Source organism: Erythrolamprus reginae, chromosome 2, assembly GCF_031021105.1.
Source record: "Erythrolamprus reginae isolate rEryReg1 chromosome 2, rEryReg1.hap1, whole genome shotgun sequence".
In the NCBI taxonomy this organism is placed as follows: domain Eukaryota; kingdom Metazoa; phylum Chordata; class Lepidosauria; order Squamata; family Dipsadidae; genus Erythrolamprus; species Erythrolamprus reginae.
In genome coordinates, this window is record NC_091951.1 from 288,209,572 (window position 1) to 288,236,415 (window position 26,844).

The 26,844-nt window shown below is 39.6% G+C and overlaps 1 protein-coding gene across 1 annotated transcript in view; it reads left to right on the forward strand.

Moving 5' to 3' along the window:
• The window catches only part of FBN2 (fibrillin 2), a 140,151-nt gene that overhangs the window by 58,426 nt on the left and 54,881 nt on the right, over window positions 1-26,844 (forward strand). The window contains exons 17-25 of the mRNA XM_070742837.1: window positions 81-134; window positions 810-935; window positions 2,458-2,583; window positions 10,025-10,144; window positions 11,614-11,751; window positions 14,100-14,150; window positions 15,865-15,990; window positions 18,987-19,214; window positions 24,815-24,940. Coding sequence (XP_070598938.1) covers window positions 81-134; window positions 810-935; window positions 2,458-2,583; window positions 10,025-10,144; window positions 11,614-11,751; window positions 14,100-14,150; window positions 15,865-15,990; window positions 18,987-19,214; window positions 24,815-24,940 — 1,095 coding nt within the window. The remainder of the gene's footprint in view (window positions 1-80; window positions 135-809; window positions 936-2,457; window positions 2,584-10,024; window positions 10,145-11,613; window positions 11,752-14,099; window positions 14,151-15,864; window positions 15,991-18,986; window positions 19,215-24,814; window positions 24,941-26,844) is intronic.

A 26,844-nucleotide genomic window follows, 5' to 3' on the forward strand; every position in this document is an offset into this window, starting at 1 on the left:
TGAACCTACATTCATTAAAATGTTTTAAAATATTGAAACTTAAAGTTGCGCTAATTATATTTTTATTTTCTCATGGGAAGCTGAGTTCCATGGCCTTTGTAGTGGAGGAGTAGGAATTACTGTGGATGGAAGAGGTAAAGTATGCACATACAGAAAATAATGTTAAATAAATCTAGTCTTTGACTTACAACTATAATTGAGTTCCAAATTGTAGTTATAAATTCTGCTGGCCATTAAGTGGATCATTACATGACTGCACCTGATTTTTTTACTTTTTTGTGGTAAATGTCATGGTCATTACACAGACCCATTATGAACAGTGGACATTTTTGCTGCAAACTGAAAGTAAATGCTGGTTTCCAGCAAAATATGTTGTAAAAGAGTATAATAAGGTGTAAATGTGATCCAGTGGCTGAGTGCCCAAAATGTGATCACATGATCACAAGTAGGGGTGGCTGTCAGAACTTTGAATCCGGTCATAAGTACCTTTTTGGGATCCATCATGCTCTGAATGGTTACTACCTATATTTTTGTGCATGTAAACTGTTATAATGACTACAGACTTTTCTTTAGAACCACATAATATTGGGTTCATTCTGTTTTACTACATTGTAATGTGTTGGATATTTTGATGCCATTTTAAAATAACAATGTATATGTCTCTATATTTCTAACCAAGACTTTTTTTCTTTTATCTATTAATGTTCATATTGAATATAAACCTGTGCTGACCTTCATGAATAATAAATACTTACTATTTAAAAAAGGTACTGCAGAATATAATCTGACAGATTATATTATTATTGCAGATATAAATGAATGTGCTTTAGATCCTGATATTTGCTCTAACGGGGTTTGTGAAAACTTACGTGGCAGCTATCGTTGTAACTGCAACAGTGGATATGAATCAGATGTTTCAGGACAAAATTGTGTTGGTATGTTATATGAACAATATTCATTCTGAAACTGTTTTAATAATTAAAATTTGATGCATAGAAACAATCGTGATCCCTACTATGTCCTCACTTACTATCAATACGTTATTAACTGTGTATCATATAATGACCAATCTTTAACTGTGCATAAGATATTTAACCATATAATATCTATTTTCCAATACTATAGGGAATATTTTTGTGTCTGTAATTCATTTTACGTATTATATTAAAATTGCCATTTTGTGAGAATTCTGGAATATGTTGCTACTTTAGCAATTTATTGGACTTTTGCATTATAAATACATTTCCTGTGCATAAAATATGAGATTATTTTCTAAAATCATAGTTAACATCTTCTCAATCCCTTATAAAGCATTAAGAAAATCATTGTTGTTTTTGATTATGTGCCATCTTATTGGTATCACCTCTTAAGCCTTATGTAGATAGTTTTTCTCCATCACAATCTGTTATTATCTTCATGATGATCTGTCCCTAGCCTGGTCCATTAAGTCTTTCTTTCAATTCTAACCCATTGCAACAATAATTGAGGTCACCTTCTTCTTGATGTTTTCAGAGGAGGAAGTCCTGACATACGGTGTCTGAAATGTAATATGGCAGTTTGAAACTGATCGTTTCTGCCTTGAGTGAGAATTCTGGGTTAATTTTTTGGGATGATCTACTTGTTTGTTCTCCAGTGTCATTGCAGGATATTCCAGGAATGGGTTGCTACAGTCTGATCTGCCTAGTTACTAGCTACTCCTCCTTGTCTCTCTGCACATGCCCAGTTTCCACCTCAGTCAGATTTGGTGTAGCAAAGAACCATTCCTGGACATCAGGACTCCTGGAATCAGGTTTACTCTAATTCAGCCTTTCCATTCTCCAAAAAGAAAAATATTAAAAAACAAAAACCTATGGAGCTACTCTCAGCATTGGTTGCTTTGCTGCCACCCCTGCCCACCACAAGCCTGGTGTAATGGAGCCCATCGGGGCCTTTTCTTAAACTTTGCTGTCTTTGCTGTCTTTCTCAAGGAATTGGAGATTTTATAGGCCTGTGGCTGCTCTCCCCATGCCGTTTGAGCCCTTAACAATTTCATGGCTGCCATTTTAAGGACTCTGATAGTTCCTGGAACAATTTTTACACACAGTCAGCAATCGACGTGGCCAAACCCAGTTAGTGACTGCTGATTTGCACTTCTGTCCCTTCTACGGTCCTCAGAGGCTTTGGTAGCTTTGATGGCTCCAGAGTCTGTTTTTTTCCACACCAAAACTGAAAAGTTTTAGAACTTTTCCTATCCTATTTCTTTACAGTCCAACTTTTGTCTACATCAAATGTTACTGTATAGGAGATACCATTGCTTGCATTTATTCTGAATTCTGTAAAGGTAGATGCAGCACAGTATTTGAATTTATTTTCCAAGACCTTTGTGGCTCCTCTACTAATAATGTAGGTATAGCTTGCCCATAGAAGAACACATTCTCTAGCATATAAACTAATTTGAACTATTCGTTTCTTTTTTAGACATTGATGAATGTTTTGTGAATCGATTATTATGTGACAATGGCCTTTGTCGAAATACACCTGGAAGTTACAGCTGTATATGCCCAAAAGGATATGTATTCAGCAGTGAAACAGAAACATGCGAAGGTAATCATTTTTAATTAAAAATAGGGATTATGTTGTTTAATCAATTCTCTCATTAATTTAAATTGATAATACAAATAGGTAAAGTACTTGATTACAGTAGGACTTCTTCTTTTTTTAAAAATATAACGTGCCCAAACCGCTCATTCTTAACAATTTTTAATTGTATTTTTTTTTAATTTTGAGACGTTAAAGTAGATAAATTAAAGAGTCTGATTCACTAAATACTAATTAACTTTTCTGGACAAGTAGGCATATCAAGCTAAATTGGGAGCTAATTTGTAAAGTTGCACCAGTTTTTTAGTTATTAAGGGCAGATATTTTACAGAGTAACTATTCCTCTAAATGCTGTTTGTGATGGTGGTGTATGGCATATTTGCTTAAATATTGTGGAAGTGTGTTTATGAGAACTATATTACTGGGTTTGAATTTTGGGCTATAATCTTTTGAAAAATATTATCATGAAAAATATTATCAAGTTAGCCTGATCTAGATAACTTTCTAAATTATTATCTAACATTAACATCTGCTGAACTTTTATAACATGTAAAATCTGCATGCAAAGCAAAATGTGATTTGAATTATATATATGCATAGCAATAATTTTGAAAACTGCTCTTCAATTCCAGTTGATTAACTGATGTACTATGAGATTGTATATTGCTATGGAAAAGTAAAGCTTCTCTGGTTGATATTTATGAGGTGATTGCCTTCATTTTGCTCATTGTCCAGTTTCAGAAGAAATGTGTTCTATACATGCAGATAAATGTGTAGAAAACCAACAAAATTTGAAGTGGTGAACTCAGTGAAGTGGTGGCATAGCAATTTTGTTGCACAGAGAAAAGTTGAGTAATAATTTGTATAGCCAAGCAGGAACTCATGTGCTCCTATAAAATTATCCATATTTGTAAAGAACATGATATCGTCTTCTGAAATAACTTTACAATAGCCAATGGAATCATAATCTTATATACCATTTTGCAACAAATTGAAAATGCCCTATTGGAACCTACTTGTTTGTTAATAAAGAACAATCTTTTATCAGGAACATATTGTAGCTAATAGAATTCACAATTCAGTTCCAGGGATACTTCAATTTTATAAGTCCCAATGAAGCAGCATTTCTCAAAGCCTTCACAAAAGATCAGTGAAAACTTCGCTCCTGATTTCCACATACCTTATGGTTAGCATGTACTCTTTCTATGTATCTACATGTTGGCTCACTCTAAACAACCAGTTTCCAGTGTAGTCAACATAATTTGAACACATTGAAAATCTTGTTAGTATTTTTTTAAACAAATCACAGTTTTGTTGTATAATTGGGATACATTAATATATCTGTGTTAAATATGTTGATGCAACAAAAAACACTGTAACAAGGGTTATTTTATGTAGCACACTTCTGTTCAATTGGAAGTAGATTCTGTTGAACCTTGGGAGACTTGCATTAAATAAACATGCTTAGCATTGTGGTGCATGGCATGTTTTAAAAGCTGTCCACCAGATGGATATTTTTTTCTTTATAGACCTCTGGTTCAGAGAGTTGGAGAAAATTTCCAGTGTAGATTTGGTACATGTAGAAAACAATAAGGAGGAAGAACTAAGGGAAATCAGTTTGCAGGATATTTGAAATTGTCCTTTGTCACTAGTTCAAATGGTTGTGTATGTGCTTTAATATTTTAGTATTGTGGAGAATTTATTAAAAAATGAAGGCTGAAATAGTACAACAAAGAGATGCTAACTGTATCTGTTTATCTTGATATTTAGCTTCAAAGAACAGCTGTAGCTATAAACATGTTCACGCTGTTATACATGAATCCAGAACACAAACAACAATGCATAAATCATTGTAATGTAATCACAAGGAACATTTCAGATGTTGGCTTTGACTTTCAAGAAGAAAAAAATAACAAGTTAATTTTATAGAAGGAGAAAATTCAGCTAAACTAAGTTTTTAATGTAGAAATTAGAATGGAAAATAGGTTGTTTATAAGCTTTATAATTTTTTTAACATTTTATTAGATAAAAAACTCCCTAAAACATGTTCTAAGAAAAGTTAAATCCAAATGATTGCAAACTCCTATAAGAGTATAAAATATTGAATAATCTAGACTTAAAGCTGTGAGAAACAGAAATGAAAGTTGTCATATTTTTTATTTTAAATAATGTTATTTAGTTCTTAGATTGCTGTAGCAAATATATAAAATACTCAAATATATAAAATACGCATTAAAACAAAGAAAATAGAGTGTTGCGCAATATACTATACTCCAAACCATATAAGAATAGGACTTGTCTTTAAAAGGTTTACATGCAATTGCCCTTAGTAAATAATAACAATAGTAGTAGCTCTACTTGGAACAGCTTACATCCTGCAGTGATACCTTTAACCATCAGACATCCAAATCTGCCTATCCCAGGTCCTTGTGAAGGACTCAATAAGTGGATAAAAATGGCAAATAGCATAGCTCTTAGACATACTACAAATGTCAGTTTTTTGCCTTCAGTGATCTGGGTACTCAAATCCAGAGTAAACATTTGGTTGACTGTGTGATGAACCATAATTTATGGAATGTATGTACTATCAAACTTCTAGCATTTCTCGGTTCAGAAATAGTTAACTTTAAAACAAGAAACCTCACAAAACAAAGAGGATATAAAAATGGCCAAGATAAACCCTGGTCTTCAGGGCATTTCAAAATTCCAGTTGTGTGGGACTACTTGAATTTTGAAGGTATCTCATTCCAGAGGGCTGGTACTAGTACAAGAAGATGTGTTTCCAGCACTGAACAAGATAGTATTGTTTAACAGAAGGAACCTGCAATGTGCTAACCCTACTACTTTGAATCAAGCAGGCATATATGTGACACAGGGGTCCCTCAAGTAACCAGGCCCTACACTTTGTAAGCATTAGAAAATAGCAACTAACATCTCTAATGGCACCTAAAAGCAAAGTGGCAACCAGTGCAGCTTACAAAACAAGGGTGTTACATGGACATACAAAGACATGTTCATTTCTTTCCATGCTACTGCATTCTGGACTGGTTGAAACTTACAAGCGGTCTTCAAGGGCAGTCTCATTAGAACTCTGTTTTGGGTTCTGGTGCTCCGCTGTGCATTCAGGCACTCCAGTTTCGGAACTCAGTGCCAAAAAGGTATTAAAGAGAGGTTGTACACACACGATTCTGTCCAAGGCTCCAGCCACCTCTCAAATTTAGGCAGAAGCCAGGTTATCCCCAGGAGTGTGTGTTAGATATTAGCCCCAGTTCCCTTTGAAACCCTACCAAGTCCATCAGTTGCTAGAAACTGGTAGATTCTGGATCATTTTTGAACAGAAAGAATCCTTTCATTCCTAGGGTCAGAAGGGGTGTTGGTCTTCCCTGATACGCCTCTTCTCGCAGGGTGGAACTGTCATCCAGGATCACTGTTTTAGGACATAATTGGCACAACAGATGTCTGCCCTAGAGGCCATCTTTTACTTTGAATCTTCAGTGCTGCCATAATTAGTGCTGTGGGAAACTGGGAGGGGGGATTGCAGAAGTTCATGGCTTCCATGGCAAACCATGGACCTGAACCAAGTAGTTCAGGGCCTGACTCACCAGGCAGGGGCACACTCTTGACATGGTATTCCTCTCGGGGCAGTTGAGCAAAGATCTGAATTTAAGGGGCTTCAAACATCATGTCTTTCTCATGGTCAGATCATTTTTTGTTACAGCTTGATTTTAGGGCTCCAATCATTCCCCACAGGGAAGCGGAACCGATTAGGTGGTTCCACCCCAGACACCTAATGGACCCAGAGTGCTTTCAGAGGATGCTTGGGGAAATACCAGATTCACTTATACACAATTCGGCAGAATCCCTGGTAATGGTCTGGAATATGGCCTCAATGGGGACTCTTTACCGGATTGCGCCCTTGCGCCTTTGCGATCTCTCTCTGGCAGCAGATTCAAGAGATCTGCTTGGTTTATTGAGGAATTTAGGGGGATGAAGCACCAGAAGAGACATCTAGAAGAGCAGTGGAGGGCCAGTAAATCTGGATCCGACCGAACACTATTAAGTTCTTATATTAAGACTTATTTAGTGGTGATCAAGGTGGCAAGATCTTTATATCTTTCTGCCTTGATTGCATCAGTGGAATCCTGCCCAGCCATCCTGTTTAGGGTGACTTGCTCCCTCCTCAATGGGGTGGGGAGTGAACGATCCCTTACAGGGTAGTGCTGAGGACTTTAATTTTATCTGATAAAGTCACTCAGATCAGGATAGACCTGAATTCTGATTGGAATGCATTTTCAACTGACAACGAGTCAGTTCAGGTGACAGGGACCCATCTTAGACCAGTTAAGGAGGGAGCAAGAGTTTGACCTGGTGACACCTGATGAAGTGGACAAAGCCACTGGATCTGTGAACGTTCCACCTGTTTATTGGACCCATGTTCCTCCTGGCTGGTCTCATCCAGTAGGGAGGTGACACAAGGTTGGGTCCAGGCGGTTATCAATGCTTCATTGATGGAGGGGTACTTCCTGTCTTTGTTAAAGAGGTGGTGGTGCACCCCCTTCCTCAAGAAGCCTTCCCTAGATCCAGCTATTTTAAACAACTATTGTCCAGTCTCCAACCTTTCCTTTTTGGGAAAGATTGTGGTGCTCCTTAGCTGAAGCTGATTATCTGGGCCTTCAGTAGTCTGGTTTCAGGCCCGACTACAGCACTGAAACTGCTTTGGTTATACTGATGGGTGATCTATGGTGGGTCCGGGATAGGGGTGCTTCTTGACCTCTTAGTGGCTTTCGATGCCATTGACCATAGTATACTTCTATGCCGACTGAGGGGTTGGGAGTGGGAGGCACCGTTTTACAGTGGTTCTCATCCTACCTCTCTGGTGGGACGCAGTCAGTGTTGGCAGGGTGTCAGAGGTTGACTCCTAGGTCCCTTCTTTATGGGATCCCTCAGGGGCAGGTCCACTCCCCTCTGCTGTTTTAATATCTACATGAAACCACTGGGTGAGATCACTCAATAACACTGGGTGAGTTACCATCAGCATGCTGATGATACTCAGATGTACATTTCCACCCCGTATCAATTCAGTGAAGCAGTGGAGGTGATGTGCTGGTGTCTGGAGACTGTTAGGGTCTGAATGGGTGTTAACAGGCTCAAAGTCAACCCCAACAAGATGGAGTTGCTATGGGTTTTGCCTCCCAAGGATAATCCCACCTGTCTGTCCATTACCCGGGGGGGGACTTTTTACCCTCTCAGAGAGGGTCCGTAATTTTGGAGTCCTCCTTGATCCACACCATCTTTAAAACTCCATCTTTTGGTTGTGGCAAGGGAAGCGTTTGCACAGGGTTCACTTGGTGCAACAGTTGTGGCCCTATTTGGACAGGGAGTCTCTTCTCACAGTCGCTCATGCCCTCATCACCTTGAGGTTCGATTACTGCAATGCCCTCTACATGGAGCTAGCTTTAAAGAATGTCCGGGGACTGCAATTAGTGCAAAATGCAGCCAAGTGAGCTATCATGGGCCTTCCAAAGTACACCCATATCTCAATATCACTTTGTGAGCTGCATTGGCTACCGATTGGTCTCTGGACACAATTTAAAGTGTTGGTCATGATCTATAAAGCCCTACATGGCTTATGATCAGGGTACTTATGGGACCATCTTCTTCATGAATCCCAGCGACCGGTCAGGTCCCACAGAGTTGGCCTATTCCAGATGCCATCAGCCAAGTAATGTCGCCTGTCGGGGCCTAGAGGTAGAGGCTTCTCTGTGGCAGCTCCGGCCCTTTGGAATCAATTCCCTCCAAAGATCCATACCACCCCCACCCTCTGGCCTTCCGTAAGTCTTTAAAAACTCATCTATGCCAGCAGGCCTGGGGCCGTTGAGCACTGGTATTCTGCTCCGGCCATACATACATGAGTGTAAATGGAATGAATGTGAATGATTGTTTTTATAATTGAGGTATTAGGTAAAATTTAGATTAGTTTTAATTAATTGGGTTTCCCATATGTCTTTTTGTATTGCTCCCTCTTTATAAGCTGCCCTGAGTCTACAGAGACTCATAGATAACCCAAAAACAAACAAACAAATAATATAATGTTACAAGAACACAGACATTTACAGTTCACTTAAACAGTGGACCTATTTTAAGAGCAAATTTTCTTCATGACCCTTGCAATCTCTTAAATTTATGAGAGTTTCTAAACACTAAACATGTATAAAGTTAGCAGAAAAGAGAGGCAGAAGAAGACAGGGGGAAAAAGCTCTATTTATTTGGCACCCAGAAAAAGGCTATTTGGCCAAAGTCACAAGACACACTTTCTAATTAGATATGATTACAGGACATAAATACAGCTTCCCTATTTCCTGCTACCCTCTTGAAAAACTTGCCAGCATTTTTATTGAGATATAGTCTTTATAGGAACTGCCTAGTTACTGAGTTTTCAGCACCTTGTCATTTTTTTTCCAGATTGATAAGACTCTTCCTTGTCTTGTGTGATTGTTCCTTGGAGTTAGACAACATCTCCTTTCCTCATTCATCCAACACATTCTCATATAATTACAGGTTGTCCCCAATTTGAATATCTCAAGCAGGGGTGCTTCAAATTCAAAGCAGGGGACTTCCAGAATTCACTAGGCAGCATATCTTAAAGTTGCCAAGTTTGGGGACCCCTGGACGGATGAACTACTGCTATATTGTAATGCTAATTCACAGAATCTTACAAGTCCAGAAGTCTTAAAGTTGATAAGTTTGAAGACCTCTGCTTTAAGCTGTTGTGGCCTACATACCCTCTCTTATCTGATTGTTCTATAGTCTGTATCTCTTCGCCCTATTTCTCAAGGTCTTTTCCATATACCATTTATACATTGTCCATAAAGTCACTAAGAACAGTCCTTATTTATCTCTTACTGCAGTTAATATCAACTGTCTGATTATATGTCTTCACATGGAACTACTTAAAATCAATTCTGGAAAAATGGAGGAGAATGTGCAATCACACACACTCCTCACCCTCTTATACAGTATTATTTTCCAAACTGGCTGAGTCAGTGGAGTCATAACACAATTACATTTAGTTTATATAGTTTTAAAAAATATCTTAAAGCTGAAAAAATAATTTTGGGACATATTGTTGCACAGTCCATGCTGCTTCCATTAAAAAGTATTCTTGATTTCTCAGAAGACAATTATTCTGGAAAACTGCTTCAATGGAAATGCTTATATAGTTTTAGGTTATTTGAGGTAACCAATTAATTATCAGTTACAAAATTATGCAGGCACTGTTATTTGCCTGCCATACATTCTCTGCATTACAAACATTTAACTCTTTTCTTAGATCAGTGAACATATTTTCCAGACATTCTGGCATAATATTGTTAATGGCAAGATTCATTCATTATGATATTTTCCAGAAACATATAGTGAGTCTGACATGTTTCCTTCTGGATTATAGATATAAATGAATGTGAAAGCAGTCCTTGTGTCAATGGTGGTTGCAGAAACAATCTTGGGTCTTTCATCTGTGAATGTTTATCCGGCAGCAAACTAGACTCTACGGGCTTCATTTGTATTGGTGAGTCTAATTTTTTCTTTTAAAAAAAAATATGAATTATTTAATTTGTGTTTATAAAATAGTCTTTAAAAGAAGAGCATATGGTAATATCCAATAAATATAGCTGAACAGTAGCTCCATGCAATATCTTACTTGGTGACATTGTAATTAAAATTCATTTTTCATCAAGAAAATGATATCAAACTTCAAAAAAATAAGTTTCAGAATATAATATTGCAAAAAGAATTTATCTTTTATTCAATGAAATTTAAAAATACTCCAGAGAAAAATAAGCTGTAACTTGCAGTTGATAAATTTATTACATTTAGAAAAATCCTAATTCAGAAAATCCTAATTTTTTTGCTGTTAATAGAATAATTAATTTTTAATTAGGATTTTTCTATTTTACTGATAAGGTCTCATGATCTGTGCTAGTTGGATGGCTCACAATAATTGAAAGCAAGAAATTATAAGAAGAACCAATTAAGGGGAATAAATAATATTTTAAAAATTGCATGAAGAGCAGGATGGATAGAATGAAGCAAGGGGTTCCAAAGATCTGAGTAAGAATCCTGGTTTTCATGGCTCTTTTAAATGACAGAAGAATGTTAGGCCACCCAAATCTCCATTTTGCTGTTCTTTAGAAGAATTCTAAAGAAGGAGGCCTTTAGTGAGAGAAACCCCCCTTGCTGCATTCCATTGGATACCTACAACAAAGGTGAAATTTTTGACAGTGAGAACAATTGATCAGTGGAATGACTAGCCTCCAGATGTTGTGAGTGCTCCAGCTTTGGAGGTTTTTAAGAAGAGATTGGACTAACATTTGTCCAGAACTGTACTCTAGGTCTTCTGCTTGGATAGGTTGAATTGGAAGACCTCCAAGGTCCTTTCCAACTTTCTGTATTCTGTATTTGATCTCTGATAATTATATTAAGGTGTTAATATGCTAGATAATGAATACATGTTAATTTAATATTATTGAAAATAAAATAAGTAAAGGTTCAAGACCTTGCCCTGGTGTCAAAGGCATAAATGCACTTTTTATATTCTCCCATTATAATATACAGTACTGTATATTCAGTGTTGCAATTAGGAGAGAGGGTGATGTTTTTGTAATTATGCTGAAAAACAAAAGAAAGTATCATAAAAGAAAGGGCTTTCAAAAGACGAAATTGCTAGATATATTTCGCCAAATGTTTTTGGTATTTAATCATTTTCTCGTTTACAGCAGTACTAGTATAGTAGAAACATAGAAACATAGAAGACTGACGGCAGAAAAAGACCAGACTAGATGGACCATGAGGTCTTTTTCTGCCATCAGTCTTCTATGTTTCTATGTTTCTACTATAGCAGCAAAATTTGACAAGCCAGTTTGAAAGGCTCTAGGAGTATATTTCTACAAGATCAGTAATTATTTGTGTTTGTTTGTAATTAATATTCTTTACCACAGAAGAATTAGGAAGGCCTTATTGTGTTTTGATTTACTGTAGATAGTCTGAAAGGAACATGCTGGTTGAACATCCAAGATAATCGTTGTGAAGTGAACCTTAATGGAGCTACTCTGAAATCAGAATGCTGTGCTACTCTGGGAGCTGCTTGGGGTAGCCCTTGTGAGCGTTGTGAATTTGGTAGGATTTCTACTTGATAATGTTTTCTAAATCCTATACATACATGCATATTTGTATACATATTTGTGTGTATAACTAGACATCAGCTTCAGTAGAACATGACTATGACACAGAGTTACTTTGTGTTAAAATTATTTATTGTTATTTTGTTTTATTGGTTTTAATGATTTTAGGCTGTCCAAAGTCATCTCTGATATGATAGGTAGCACAGATAAATTTAATAAATGAACAAACATATTATTTATATGTATGAGTATACAGTAATGGAATACTTGCAATATACCTACATTTTTAAACATAAAAGTCCAATTTTTAGATTTCCTTATAAATTAAAGATTTTTTAAATTTATCCTTCTTAGAATATTCTAATGTAGTTCTCAATTAAAATAAAACTAATCCATAATTTATGACTATTATTGAGCCAGGAATTATAGTAGTAGATCATTGAAGGCATTATGTAACTGCACCCAATTTTTTTTAAACATTCTTTGCAGTATTTGTTAAGTGAACCCTAAACCAATGGCCTTTTCTTTTTAAACCGGTAACCAAAATTAAATGCTAGAAACCATAGGAAAAACGGTATAAACGTGCCAACATGTTCACATAACCACAAGACACTACAAATGGCGATAAAGATAAGCTGGTTGCCAAGTGCCTAAAATGTGATGTGACTGAGGTAGGGGTAATCATAATTAAAAAATAGGTCTAAGTAACCTGGGGGTATTCATTATAATTTTCAACAGTTATTAAGTAACAAGACATATATTGAGGACTATATATAGTTTTTATGTGTTGATTTTTTTTTAATTTCAAGTGCATTTATGGTACTTTAAGTATTCTGACTTTTGGGAGCATATAGTAAGTCCTTGAATAGGGATTGTAATTGAGGTCAGAATCACAGAATTGTGTTTGTTAGGTTTTTGTAGTGATCATTAATCAAATAAAACATCTCCATTTTACCCAATGGGAATTTTTTTGCTGGAAATCAGAAATTAACACCTCAAATCTGCAAAAAATAAATTAGAAAATTGAAGTCATGTGATCATAAGACACTGCAAATTGCTATACAGTAAAGGTGATCCAGATGCCAAGAACCCAAATGAAATCACAGGACTGTGGGGAAGTGTGCGGCCATTATAGCTTTGAAATTACTGTAGTTTGTAAGTAGTTTTTGGAGGAGTCTGTCATAACTTTGAATTGTCACTAAGTTACTGTCATAAATCAAGGACTATTTGTAGTACAGCAATATCAAACTGTCCCAAATGCTTTTTTTTAAAAAAGTTGAGGTTTTGGTAGCTTCTTAAGTACCGGGAGTGAAGCTAAAGGTCTTATTTCTGATGTATGGATATTCCTGAAAAGTTTTTGTCTTTCAAGTTCTTTCTACTGAATCTGATTGGATATGTGACTGTCAGCAAAGTTTCTTCAAACATATCTTGGGTGGGCGGATACTGAGTAAATGGTCTCACAGGTAACCAAGGCACTAGTATGTTGAACCAATTTGCAGTGAAGAAAGCGTCTCCTTTACAAGTGTTTATGAATATACTAAAGAGTCCCAGTTGGCCTCCACGCAGTTGCAGTTATACATTTAGCATTTTCAGAATAGTCTTCAGGACTACATAGTGTATGATGTGGGTGAAATGATAAGATCATGAGTAACAATTGCCAGAGTTTGTGTGTGTCTGTGCATCTCTGTGTATGTGTGTTTATATGTATACAGAATTTTGCATTCAAAGAGAACACTGCATTTGCCAATAATTCCATAAATCAAAAATATCCTCCTAGAATTGAACAGCAGCTGCATAATTCTGATAAATGTTGCAGCTGCTTTTAGGAATTATTGACAGATGCATATATCAGCCATGTGCTGTAGTCTAGATTATATTTTTATATTTCCGTGTTATATATTTATAAATTTAATAAATATTTTTTTCTTTTTGAATCTGAAGTCCTACCTAGCCTGGATATGTACAGGTATGCATGTATGAACACCCATACTTATAAAAGTCTGTCTTTGGTAAAGTTATATAAAATATAGGGCAAAATACTGACTATACTCAGTTTTTCTTTTGCTGGAAGAAATGGGAGTAGAAGACATGTAAACTTGACATGGATTTATTAATAATAAATCTTTAGTTCATAAAGCATGAATTATTTTGTTATTTGCAATATTGGTCTTAATTGTCTATTACTCCAACAATCATTCCCTAAGTAATAAATGTTGGTAATAAATGTTTCCCTTTTTAAAACTGGTTTATCATGTTCTAAACTAAGTTTGGGTGAGTGTGAGTCTGTTTTGTGTGTGTGTGTGTTTGTGTGTATCTCCAAATGTTTCTTCTTTTCTCTTACAGATACTGCATGCCCTAGAGGATTTGCAAGAGTCAAAGGTGTTTCTTGTGAAGGTAATCTTGTTAACTTTTTGAGTTATTTTAATTAACAAAATAAAATGAAAATATCTTATATGATCCATATTTCTATTGAAATCTAATTGTTTTCCAATGAATGCTATCTTTTATATTAGAATAATACTTTTGTAAACTTTCCTTTGAGTTGATTTCAACTCCTTCAGGTTCCAGTTATTTTCTGGCAATAGAACAGAAATATTCTGGGAATATTTTCCAACTTTCCAGTCTAGCCTAGAGCTATAGTATTTCTTCGTTATATCCCACAATTATGGACCAGATCGAATCTTGCTTAATTTCTGAGTTCATCCACGGTTGGCTACGTCTTGCTGCTTTACTAAAGAAATCATGGTGGCTTATTCAAGCACACCCGTGAAGTTTTCTTGTTAGCAATGTGGAAGTCCATGGCATTGTTTTTTTCCAGCTTACTTTTGGAAGTAATAAAGCTATTTTTCCTCTTAATTGTTTTCATGTTAGGAAGCTCTTTCTTTTGGAAGTGCTGGAAGGGATTAAGGCAATAATACTGTTATATCAAATGTATTTATTTAGTAATGTGTTTGTTTATTGAAGAAATTGTATATTATTCTATCCCAAGTCTTTGAATACTAAAAACATTAAAGCACACAATAAAAAACTACATCAAGTGATTAAACCAACTAATGGAATAAATATAAATGTGAAAATATTCTCTAAAACTAGTCTAAGCCAGCCACAAACATTCAGTTAAACAAAGCCACTTTCTAAAAGTTCAGTGGGATAGGATATCAATCGTACTTTTAGGTGAGCTGTTACATAGCGATAAAGGAGCAACGAAGTTTGGCTCTGGACCTACTCTCCATATTTCTTATAAGGTTAAATACTGATACATTTCTTAAAGAATTGCAAGTGTTCTATTAGGAAGAGATGTTTCCAATAGTAACTAGAAATTGAGACTTTACAGTGCTATCCTATCATTTTGAATTGCCCTCAGAATTCTGCTCTACCCACAAAACTGGGCTTAATCAGCTAAAGCACCCGTCATATGACAGTATGTGAACCTTCTGTATTGTTTGTACTTTCTGAATGATCTTTAAAGGCAGACTGTTGTAACATTTTAATATTAAGGTGTAAGGCAAAAAGTCACTGTTGCAGAAATTAGGGTTGACTGTAAAAAGAGCTGCAAGTGATTGACCAGCCAAAGTTGGTCAAAAGGACCCCCTATCTTGGCTTTTGCCTTTTGATAAACTGTCCAGACCTATTCTTTCCAGTAGGGGACCAAATCTTCTAAATGACTGACATTTTAAAAATACTTCAGCTACCTATTCTTTAGATTAAGAAATATTTTCTAAGTTCAAATTCTTTACAGTTCAAAAGTTATATGAAAAATCCATTTTGAATCCTGATTTCAGCTGCAGTCCAGAGAAAACAAATAATTATGAATCCAACAGTTACCTTCACAGACAACTTTCAATTTTTAAAAATAAATCAGTTCAATTTTGACTGTGCAATTTTACACCTAAATATTCAAAATAAAGTTTCACTGCTCAGTAGAGCTTACTCAAAAATAGGTGTACATAGCATTGTACTCTTACTTGTACTTGCATTTTCTTAGTTCAAGAAATATAGCTGCATAAAGAAAATGTAGCTTATTTGTAAGAAATATACTGTTTCATATTTCTGATACACAGTATGCCTATAATGATAGATTCTCAACTCCCTTTTATGTATATATTAGATGTAAATGAGTGTGAAGTTTTTCCGGGCGTGTGTCCCAATGGACGGTGCATCAACAGCAGAGGCTCTTTTCATTGTGAGTGTCCCAGCGGTCTGACATTGGATGGAACAGGCAGGGTGTGTTTAGGTGAGTATTCAAGTTATTTCCCTTAAGCTTCTATCTATCTACATAAGCCACTACAAGTTACACGGTGAAAGACATCCTCAGCTTATATCACTCACATTAGCCTTTTCTAGTCTGTTATCAACCACTCATGCCCTCATCACCTCGAGGTTCGACTACTGAAATGTTCTCTACATAGGGCTATCTTTGAAAAGTGTTCGGAAACTTCAGATCGTGCAGAATGCAGCTGCAAGAGCAATCATGGGCTTCCCTAGGTATGCCCATGTTACACCAACACTCCACAGTCTGCATTCGTTGCCGATCAGTTTCCGGTCACAATTCAAAGTGTTGATTATGACCTATAAAGCCCTTCATGGCATCGGACCAGAATATTTCCGCGACCGCCTTCTGCCACACGAATCCCAGTGACCGGTTAGGTCCCACAGAGTTGGCCTTCTCTGGGTCCCGTCGACTAAACAATGTCGTTTGGTGGGACCCAGGGGAAGAGCCTTTTCTGTGGTGGCCCCCACCCTACTTGCCTTGCGCAAACTCCTTAAAACCCATTTCTGCCGTCAGGCATGGGGGAATTGAGACATCTCCCCCTGGCCTATACAGTTTATGCATGGTATGGTTATGTGTATGTTTGCTTTTAATAATGGGGTTTTTAGTGTTTTTTAAATTATTAGATTTGTTGTACATTGTTTTATTGTTGCTGTGAGCCGCCCCGAGTCTACAGAGTCAAATCAAATCAACCAACCAACCAACCAACCAACCAACCAACCAACCAACCAACCAACCAACAAACAAACAAACAAACAAACAAATGCTATATATCTGCAAGTCTCAGAATCTTAGACATCTTTGTTAACTGAAGAAAAATGAGATAGAACAGGTATTTTTTGAATTTATTGTGCACTTGTTTAAATGCAGATTCAGAGAGGTTAAGCACAAGAATTACATGCTAGAATTACACACACACACACACACACACACACAAATATCTGTAGAGATTCTCAGTCATCCAGGTCATGGTTGTCCCAAAGGTGCTTTTTTCAAGAGGCAACTGGACTTTCTGGGATTTCTTTTGAAGACTTTTTGCTTCTCATCCAAGAAGCTTCTTCAGCTCTGATTTGGTAGTGAGGAATGGAAAGATTTTACCGGCGACTCTTTCAAGGACAGCAAATTCCACATTTTGGACAGAAAGGACCACTGGTTTGAAAGAGGGATTAAGAGGCTATCTATGTCAAAATTGAACAGCCCTCTCTCAACAGAGGAGGAGGTATACAACATGATCACTCTTCAGTCTACAACACAGTCCTTTCAACAGTTCCAAGAAGGCTCCAGACTCATTTGCACCACTCAGGTGACCCTGATGACACAGATAAACCTCCAGGTGACCTTAACAACCCGCTAAAAGAATGCAAAATGATCAACTGTCTGCAAGGAGTATAAATCCTTCTATTCCCCACCATCCATTCAGAGCTGACGAAGTCTAGTTGCGTCTTGAAAAAAGCACCTTTGGGATATATTGATTATACTTAATTGGAAAGGAAGTTTGTTAGTTAAATGGAAGTTGTTTCCACCTAAGACCTCATTGCAATAGCACAAAATGACCAAACTGGTCAGGGAAACAAAATGCAATAACTTCTGTTTTGTTTATTGGTTCATTTGTAGATGTACTTTCCACCCACTTCTTAGAATTTCACATTATATTTGTATTTGATAGATGCCAGCATTTTGTAATGCATCTGTAAACATATTGAATTAATTTTACAAAACAACTACATTCCAATAAAATTAAAAACAGGGCTATTTCACCACAAAATAACATATAACTTTCCTAAATCTGTTATAATATAACTTGTATACAGAATAGACAATACATTTAAAATTACCTCTAAAAGGATAGGCCTTTGCAGGAGTTTTTTCAGGATGAAGAAAGCAACATGCTGGTGTTACAATTGCAAATTCTGCTCCTTTGGTACATGTATGCAGGGACAGGGAGTCTCTACTCACAGTCGCTCATGCCCTTATCACCTCGAGGTTCGACTACTGCAATGCTCTCTACATGGGGCTACCTCTGAAAAGTGTTCCGAAACTACAAATTGTGCAAAATGCAGCCGTGCGAGCAAGCATGGGCCTTCCAAAGTATGCCCATGTTTCTCCAGGACTCCACAGACTGCATTGGTTGCCAATTGGTTTCCGAACACAATTAAAAGTGTTGGTTGTGACCAATAAAGCCCTCCATGGCATTGGACCAAATTATCTATGAAACCGCCTTCTGTCGCATGAATCCCAGCGTCCGGTTAGGTCCCACAGAGTCGGCCTTCTCCAGGTCCCGTCAACTAGACAATGCCGCTTGGCAGGGCCTAGGGGAAGAGCCTTCTCTGTGCGGGGCCCGACCCTCTGGAATCAGCTCCCCCCAGAGATTCACACTGCCCCAACCCTCCTCGCCTTTCGAAAGAATTTGAAAACTTATTTATGCCGCCAAGCTTGGGGTCATTAGATCCCATCCTCTGGCCACTGAATGTTTACTATGTTTGGTTGTATTGAATGAATGGTTTTGATATTTAGTTTTTATGTTTTTAGCTAATTATTTATATTAATTTGATCCAATTGTAATTTTTATATTGTTTTATTGATATGTTGTGAGCCGCCCAGAGTCCACGGAGAGGGGCGGCATACAAATCCAATAAATAAGTAAATATTAAAAAATTACAACATAAATCTATCATGCTGTTTTCATCCTTCTGCCTCTTGTGTATACCCAGCTTTTTAGTAAATTCTGTCCTATTGAGAACAGTTTTTTTGTTAAGTTTTTGGATTATTTATCTTTTTATTGATTACTATAATTGTGATTATATACATCTTTATTTTCAGTATTAACAGTATTAATCTTACTTTTCATCATCATAGCCACAGCCCAGTAGCGGGCCAAGGGTACCCTTGGGTTACAGTATATAACAATAAATGCAGCAGAAACACTTCCATATATGATTTGCTTTTAATGACACCCGCAGATATCCGAATGGAGCAGTGTTACCTGAGATGGGATGAAGATGACTGTGTTCAACCTGTACCTGGAAAATTCCGTATGGACACATGTTGCTGTGCCATAGGTGCTGCTTGGGGTTCAGACTGCGAGGAATGCCCCACACCAGGCACGAGAGAATATGAAGACTTATGCCCCAGAGGTCCAGGCTTCTCCAACCGTGGGGATATTTTAACTGGAAGGCCATTTTACAAAGGTAAAGATTAATGTTTCAGACAAACCTTAGGTCACTGATGGCTAACCTTTTTGTCGTTGTGTGCCAAAAGTGCATGCATGCAACAGTGTGTGTGTGCCTGCATACATAACACAATGCATGCACTCCCCGACATGCCCCCGCCCCACACATGTGGATGTGACACTCTCCACTCCCTCATGCATGCACGCATAACCCTTGCACTGCCCTTCCCCTGCACATGCGGCCATGACCCACCCACCGACCCACATATGCACATATGTTTCCTGCACGCATGCACAGCAGAGACCTGAAAATCAGCTGGCCAGCGGGAGGCATGAACCCATCCATGGTGGAGCTGAGCTGGAATGAGGGCTCACATGCCCACAAAGAGAGCTCTGCATGCCACTTGTCTTGCGCGTGCCATAGGTTTGCATCATGACCTTATGTGCTTCATTATATTCCATTACAAGGACTCATAATCCAGCAACTACAAGTAGTCCTCAACTTACAACAGTTCGTTTAGTGACCATTCAAAGTTACAACGGCACTGAAAAAAATGACTTATGACCATTTTTCACACTTATGACCCTTTCAACATCACCATGGTCATCAAAATTCAGATGCTTGGCAGCGGACTTATGTTTATGATGGTTGCAGTTCCCTGGGGTCATGTGATCCCCTCTTGCGACCATCTAACAAGCAAAGTCAATGGGAAAGCCAGATTCACTTTGCAATCATGATTTTTACAACTGCAATGATTCAGTTGAAATGTCGTGAAATGGAGCAAAACTCACTTAACAGTTGTCTCACTTAACAACAGAAATTTTGCACTCAATTATGGTTGTTAAGTCAAGGTCTACCTGTACAATTTTAACAGATACCTTTTGATAAAAAATGAAGTCTATATATGAAATACACAATTGTTGAAACAATGTACATAAGTCTCTTCCTCCTTTTCAGTGCTTGGAAGATTTTCTCCAAAACATATGAAATATTATATACAGTATATGATGCAATTATTCAAGCAAAAACAAATTAGCATTAACTTTTTCTTTTCTTTTGAAGCAGCTGCAAAGGATTGTGAATTTGGTGAGGAATAAAAGTTCTTTCTCCTAGAGATATTTTCCATTCAAAATCATATTCCAAAACCATATATTTTGTCTCTCACATGAGAAATAGCTGAGAAAAGTGCTTTTGACCGGGAAAATGGTTAGAGAAGAAACATTTAAGCAACTCTTCTGCATAGCATTCCTAACAGATTTTTTTCATTATAGATGTCAGGAAACTACTAAGTGCTCTGCCTTGTAAGGTCTAGTTTTACCACTGTATAATTGAAAGGAGAGTGTGGAAAGTACATCTTACCACTGTATCCAGGTTGACAAAAGGTTATTTCAAAAGATTGAAACATACAAGTGTTATGCAGTCCTATATATGGTACTCAGTAGCACTTATCCAAATCTTTATTGAATTGCAGCCAAAGAGATTTTGTTCAGTTCAGTTTTTTTGTCTCTAGGTTTTTGAATCAGATATAACTGTAAATACAATAATATTTATTTATATAATCAACTGAGTTATTGAGCCTAATTTTCTGTGAAGGACTGAAATTATTTAAAATTATACATTTATAATTCCCAGACTACTGTCTGAATAATCAAGGGGCCCTCTCAGAAACACAAGATTTGGCCATGAAACCTTTATCTATCCCTTTGTCCTTTATTCTTTTCCAAACAGCATTTTCAGACCTTCTTTGCCAATGTTTCTTCCTACAGCTGAGAGGTCAACATCACTCATTTGGCTTCTGCACCTAAAGCAGTGTTAGAATTGAAGTCTCTTCACTTGAGTCCAAGCCAAGATTTTGTTTGTTTGTTTTTGCATTTTACTAAGTTTTAACTCCTGCTAACTATGTGGACAAGCATGTGCTGTTTTCTAGGCAATATTTGGAGAAATTGTTTGTTGTACAAAAACATCCCTTCTGTATACAGGATGTTATTATTACTTTAATTCTAACTTCACAAACTTGCTTGGTGATTTAATGATTTAATTGCCTATATAAGATAAATCCATATCTTTTCTTATTTAATCTATGTGGCATGTTATTAACTGCCAGCCACAAAGAAGCACAATTTCTAATTTCAGACAATGATATCTTTCTTACTCATCACATTAAAGTAAAAATGAAACAGTTTACTATGCAGTTTGAGAAAATATGATTTCATACATATATGGCGGGGGCCACAGAGTTAGCCGTTCCAGGGGAACGAGGGATCGTTGCTTAATAACGGTCCCTTGTTCTGGCTCTGTGAGCCCAATCTTGGGCACTGGTGATGAGTGTAACTCTGGCCCTGGGCTCAGCTTGCTGCTGCTTAATGCCAGGTCGGTGGTAAATAAAGCTCTCCTCATTCGGGATCTGATCCTGGATGAGGAGGCCGACCTGGCATGTATTACTGAAACCTGGCTGGGCCCAGAGGGAGGTGTTCCTCTCTCTGAAATCTGCCCAGCCGGGTTTCAGATATGGCATCAACCTCGACCCCAGGGAAGGGGGGGAGGAGTGGCTATTATAGCCAGGGAGAGCCTTTGCCTGCGTAGACTCATTGCTCCGGAAATTGCGGGTTGCGAGTCTCTCTTGTTGAAGTTGGACTTAGGGGTTCAGGTGGGCTTATTTCTCACGTACCTGCCTCCCAGCTGCGTGTCAAAAGCCCTGCCTGTGCTACTCGAGCAGGTAGCCAGGTTGGCGGTGGAGTTCCCCGGACTCATTGTCCTGGGGGACTTCAACCTGCCGTCACTCGGTGAAGCCTCTGGGTTGGCACAGGAGTTCATGGCTACCATGACATCCATGGACCTGACTCAAGTAGTATAGGGTCCGACTCTCGAGGGAGGGCACGCACCTGACATGGTATTCCTTTCCGAGCAATTGAGAAATGGTCTGAGACTAAGGGGCTTAGAAGCATTGCCTTTGTCATGGTCAGACCATTTTCTACTACGGCTTGACTTCCTGGCTCCAATCCAGGGAGGCGGAACCAATGAAGATGTTCCGCCCCAGACGCCTGATGGACCCAGAGGGCTTTCAGACGGCGCTTGGGGTTATTCCAGAGGCACTCATCCACAGTTCGGCGGAGTCTCTTGCGGAGGCCTGGAACAGGGCTGCTGCAGAGGCTCTTGACCGGATTGCGCCTTTGCGACCTCTCCGTGGCGCTAGACCCCGTAGAGCCCCATGGTTCAACGAGGAGCTCCGGGAGATGAAACGCCAAAAGAGACGTCTAGAGAAGCGATGGAGGAAGAGTAGGTCTGAATCTGATCGAACACTTGTAAGAGCTTTTATTAAGACCTACAAAGTGGCGCTCAAGGCGGCAAGATGCGCGTACCATGCCGCCTTGATTGCATCAGCGGAATCCCGCCCGGCCGCTCTGTTTAGGGTGACCCGCTCCCTTCTTAACCAGGGGGGAGTTGGGGAGCCCTTGCAGAGTAGTGCCGAGGACTTTAAGACGTTTTTCGCTGATAAAGTCGCTCAGATCCGGGCCGACCTCAACTCCAATTGTAAAACAGAGTCGGCTGACAACGAGTCAGTCGAGGTGACTGGGGCACGTACTTGTCCACCTGTCTGGGAAGAGTTTGATCTGGTGACACCTGATGAAGTGGACAAGGCCATTGGAGCTGTGAGTTCCGCCACCTGTTTACTGGATCCATGTCCCTCCTGGTTGGTTTCGGCCGGCAGGGAGGTGACACGGAGCTGGGCCCAGGAGATTACCAACGCTTCCTTGGGGAGGGGCGTTTTTCCAACACTCTATAAAGAAGCGCTCGTGCGCCCCCTCCTCAAGAGGCCTTCCCTGGACCCAGCCGTACTTAATAACTATCGTCCAGTCTCCAACCTTCCCTTTATTGGGAAGGTTGTTGAGAAGGTGGTGGCACTCCAGCTCCAGCGGTCCTTGGAAGAAGCCGATTATCTAGGTCCCTAGCAGTCGGGTTTCAGGCCCGGTTACAGCACGGAAACCGCTTTGGTCGCATTGATGGATGATCTCTGGCGGGCCCGGGACAGGGGTTTATCCTCTGTCCTGGTGCTCCTCGACCTCTCAGCGGCTTTCGATACCATCGACCATGGTATCCTTCTGCACCGGCTGGGGGGGTTGGGAGTGGGAGGCACTGTTCTCCAGTGGTTCTCCTCCTACCTCTCTGGCCGGTCGCAGTCGGTGTTAGTGGGGGGTCAGAGGTCGGCTCCGAGATCTCTCCCTTGTGGGGTGCCTCAGGGGTCGGTCCTCTCCCCCTTGCTATTTAACATCTACATGAAACCGCTGGGTGAGATCATCCAAGGACATGGGGTGAGGTATCATCAATATGCTGATGATACCCAGCTTTACATCTCCACCCCATGCCCAGTCAACGAAGCGGTGGAAGTGATGTGCCGGTGCCTGGAGGCTGTTGGGGCCTGGATGGGTGTCAACAGACTCAAACTCAACCCGGATAAGATGGAGTGGCTGTGGGTTTTGCCTCCCAAGGACAATCCCATCTGTCCGTCCATTACCCTGGGGGGGGAATTATTGACCCCCTCAGAGAGGGTTCGCAACTTGGGCGTCCTCCTCGATCCACAGCTCACATTAGAAAACCATCTCTCAGCTGTGGCGAGGGGGGCGTTTGCCCATGTTCGCCTGGTGCACCAGTTGCGGCCCTATCTGGACCGGGACTCATTGCTCACAGTCACTCATGCCCTCATCACCTCGAGGTTCGACTACTGTAATGCTCTCTACATGGGGCTACCTTTGAAAAGTGTTCGGAAACTTCAGATCGTGCAGAACGCAGCTGCGAGAGCAGTCATGGGCTTACCTAGGTATGCCCATGTTTCACCATCACTCCGCAGTCTGCATTGGCTGCCGATCAATTTCCGGTCACAATTCAAAGTGTTGGTTATGACCTTTAAAGCCCTTCATGGCATTGGGCCAGAATATCTCCGAGACCGCCTCCTGCCGCACGAATCCCAGCGACCGATTAGGTCCCACAGAGTCGGCCTTCTCCAGGTCCCGTCAATTAAACAATGTCGGTTGGCGGGCCCCAGGGGAAGAGCCTTCTCTGTGGCGGCACCGGCTCTCTGGAACCAACTCCCCCCGGAGATTAGAACTGCCCCTACTCTTCCTGCCTTCCGTAAGCTCCTCAAAACCCACCTTTGCTGTCAGGCATGGGGGAATTGAATCATCTCCCCCTAGGCATGTTTAATTTATACATGGTATGCTTGTGTGTGTGTCTGTTAGTATATGGGGTTTTTAAAGCTTTAAATATTTTAACTGATTGGATTATTTATGATTTGTACTACTTGCTGTGAGACGCCCCGAGTCTTCGGAGAGGGGCGGCATACAAATCCAAATAATAAAATAAAATAAATAATAAATAAATACAAATTCAGTGGTCTGAATTTTCTTGTGAAAGAGATTTATTTTGTGATGGAAAGATGTACAAAATAAGTCTAAGACATCCAAATGAATGGAAACATTGAAACCATATATCACATATTTATAATCATTATCCAGATGTATTCCTGTACTTTTATGATGTTTTTAAGGGTGTATGAATACATTTTTCTATCTGATAAATAACCTCTTAAACCCATAAAGTATACATTTATTTTCTTTTTGCAGATATAAATGAATGTAAAATGTTCTCTGGCCTGTGCACAAATGGCAAATGTAGAAATACAATTGGAAGCTTCAAATGTAGATGCAATAATGGATTTGCACTTGATATGGAAGAGAGAAATTGTACAGGTAAATCTGAGGTGGGGTTACATATAAAAGATTGCCTTTTATTGCTTTATCAGTTGAGAGATTCCTATTGCTGTCATTAGATTCTCACCAAGTGTATTCTCACCATGTGATCATGTGTATTAAGCTTGCAATAACTAAAGTTTGAAAAGTATTGATGTCAAATTGTGATATTCATTAGAAAACTAAAACAATCCTACAATCTAAATTAAGTTGGAATGTAATTTTTAATGGTTAAATACAGTAATGGGTTCCTACCAATATGGTACGGTGCGCCGTACCAGTAGTAGCCCGCTGGTGATGTCACTTCCTTGTTTGCTGATCTTGGGCCGCCATCTTTTTATAAAAACGTTTTAAATATTTTTATTTTTCCCTCCTGCGCATGCAAGAAATCCTCCCAACAGACAATTACTGGAGGGGGGGGGGCTATTTACATGGCCACACATGATTGCCTTCCTCCGCGATCACCATATGGCCGTGTAAATAGTTCCCACCTGGATCAAGCTTGCCTCCTCTTAGCTGTCCTCAGTTGAGTAGACCTCCTCCATTGCGGCTGGGCTACAATGGAGAAGGTCCAGGCTGACCTATGTGAGTGGATCCCCCCACCTCTCCAGTCTGCCAGAAGCAGAGCAAAATGCACATTGGAGGTTTTGGTGGCTCTGCTTAATGCACAAAGCCCCAACTAGCTCTGAGTTCCATGTCTTGAAGGAAAACAGAAAAAAGCTAAAAGCAGTTCAAGCCCCTTGCAGCCGTGCAACCTTCCTTCGGCATCTTCTCCCTTTTCGCTTTAAAACATCTTAAAAACCGGACTACCCCCTGGCTGGCAGCCACTCTAGGGTCTCAGTATTTTCCTTGCTTAACCTGCTCCACACAGAAGCCTGGAGGGAGGCGGGCACCGGCTTGGAGAAGCCAGAATGTGGGGCTGCTTTCCTTTGTCGGCAGTCTGGGCCCTTCTCTGTGGAGCAAGAAGCTCTTCCAAAATGGAAGCTGCCCAGCCAGGGGGCTAAAATTAGTGTCCTGGTGCCATCCCGTCTTGTGCCGCCTAGCCCTTGATGCAGCCTCAGGCCTCTGGCGGGGGCAGACAAGTGCTTGGGGGAGCTCTCAGATTCCAGACTCTGACAAAGCCGCCCAGCTGGGCCACCAGTTCTTTTACACAAAACAAAGTTATTTTTATGATGTCTGTTGCTTCACAAAACGCTGCATAAACAAAGTCTGTACCTTCGCCAAAGTCCAGGCATGAGGCCAAATTGATAAGAGAATGCCTCTCCTAATAGTGCTTCCTAGCCGACAGTCCTTCGCAAGAATTTAACCCCAGAACTGACCAGTAAGTATTCCAAGTTAGTCAGACAGAATACAGGCTGTTTCTCTTTCAAAGGTTTGAATGTTGACTGCTTGCAAAGAGTATTCTCAAACCCCTTCCCTTAAATACTCTCGGGGAGTGCTGATTATGCCCAGCTGCGCTTATGTCTTTTCCCGGATCTTCTTTAACTGTTCCTGTCTGTTCCTCATTCTTCTGAGTCAGGCATTAGGATCGGGTCCCTTATTTCCTTATCCTCAGTTGGGGGCTGCAAATCCTCAGTTGCAGGCTGCACATCCCCAGATGGGGGATCTATAGCCTCTGTAGGCTCCTCACCCGCAGACTTCTCTCTTTCTCTGGCTTGCTCTCTGACTCCCCCTGCAGCCAAAAGGGGCCAGCCGTACCCAGAGGGCCCTGGCTCATCAGGTGCAAAGTCTGTGGACAGAGAGCCTGACTGCAAGCCAACCACAAAAGGAAGGAAGGAAGGGTAAGGGAAGAAGGAAGGAAGGAAGGAAGGAAGGAAGGAAGGAAGGAAGGAAGGAAGGAAGGAAGACTTAAGACCACAATTGAGCCCAAAATTTGGTTGTTAAGCAAGAGCATTCTTACTCCT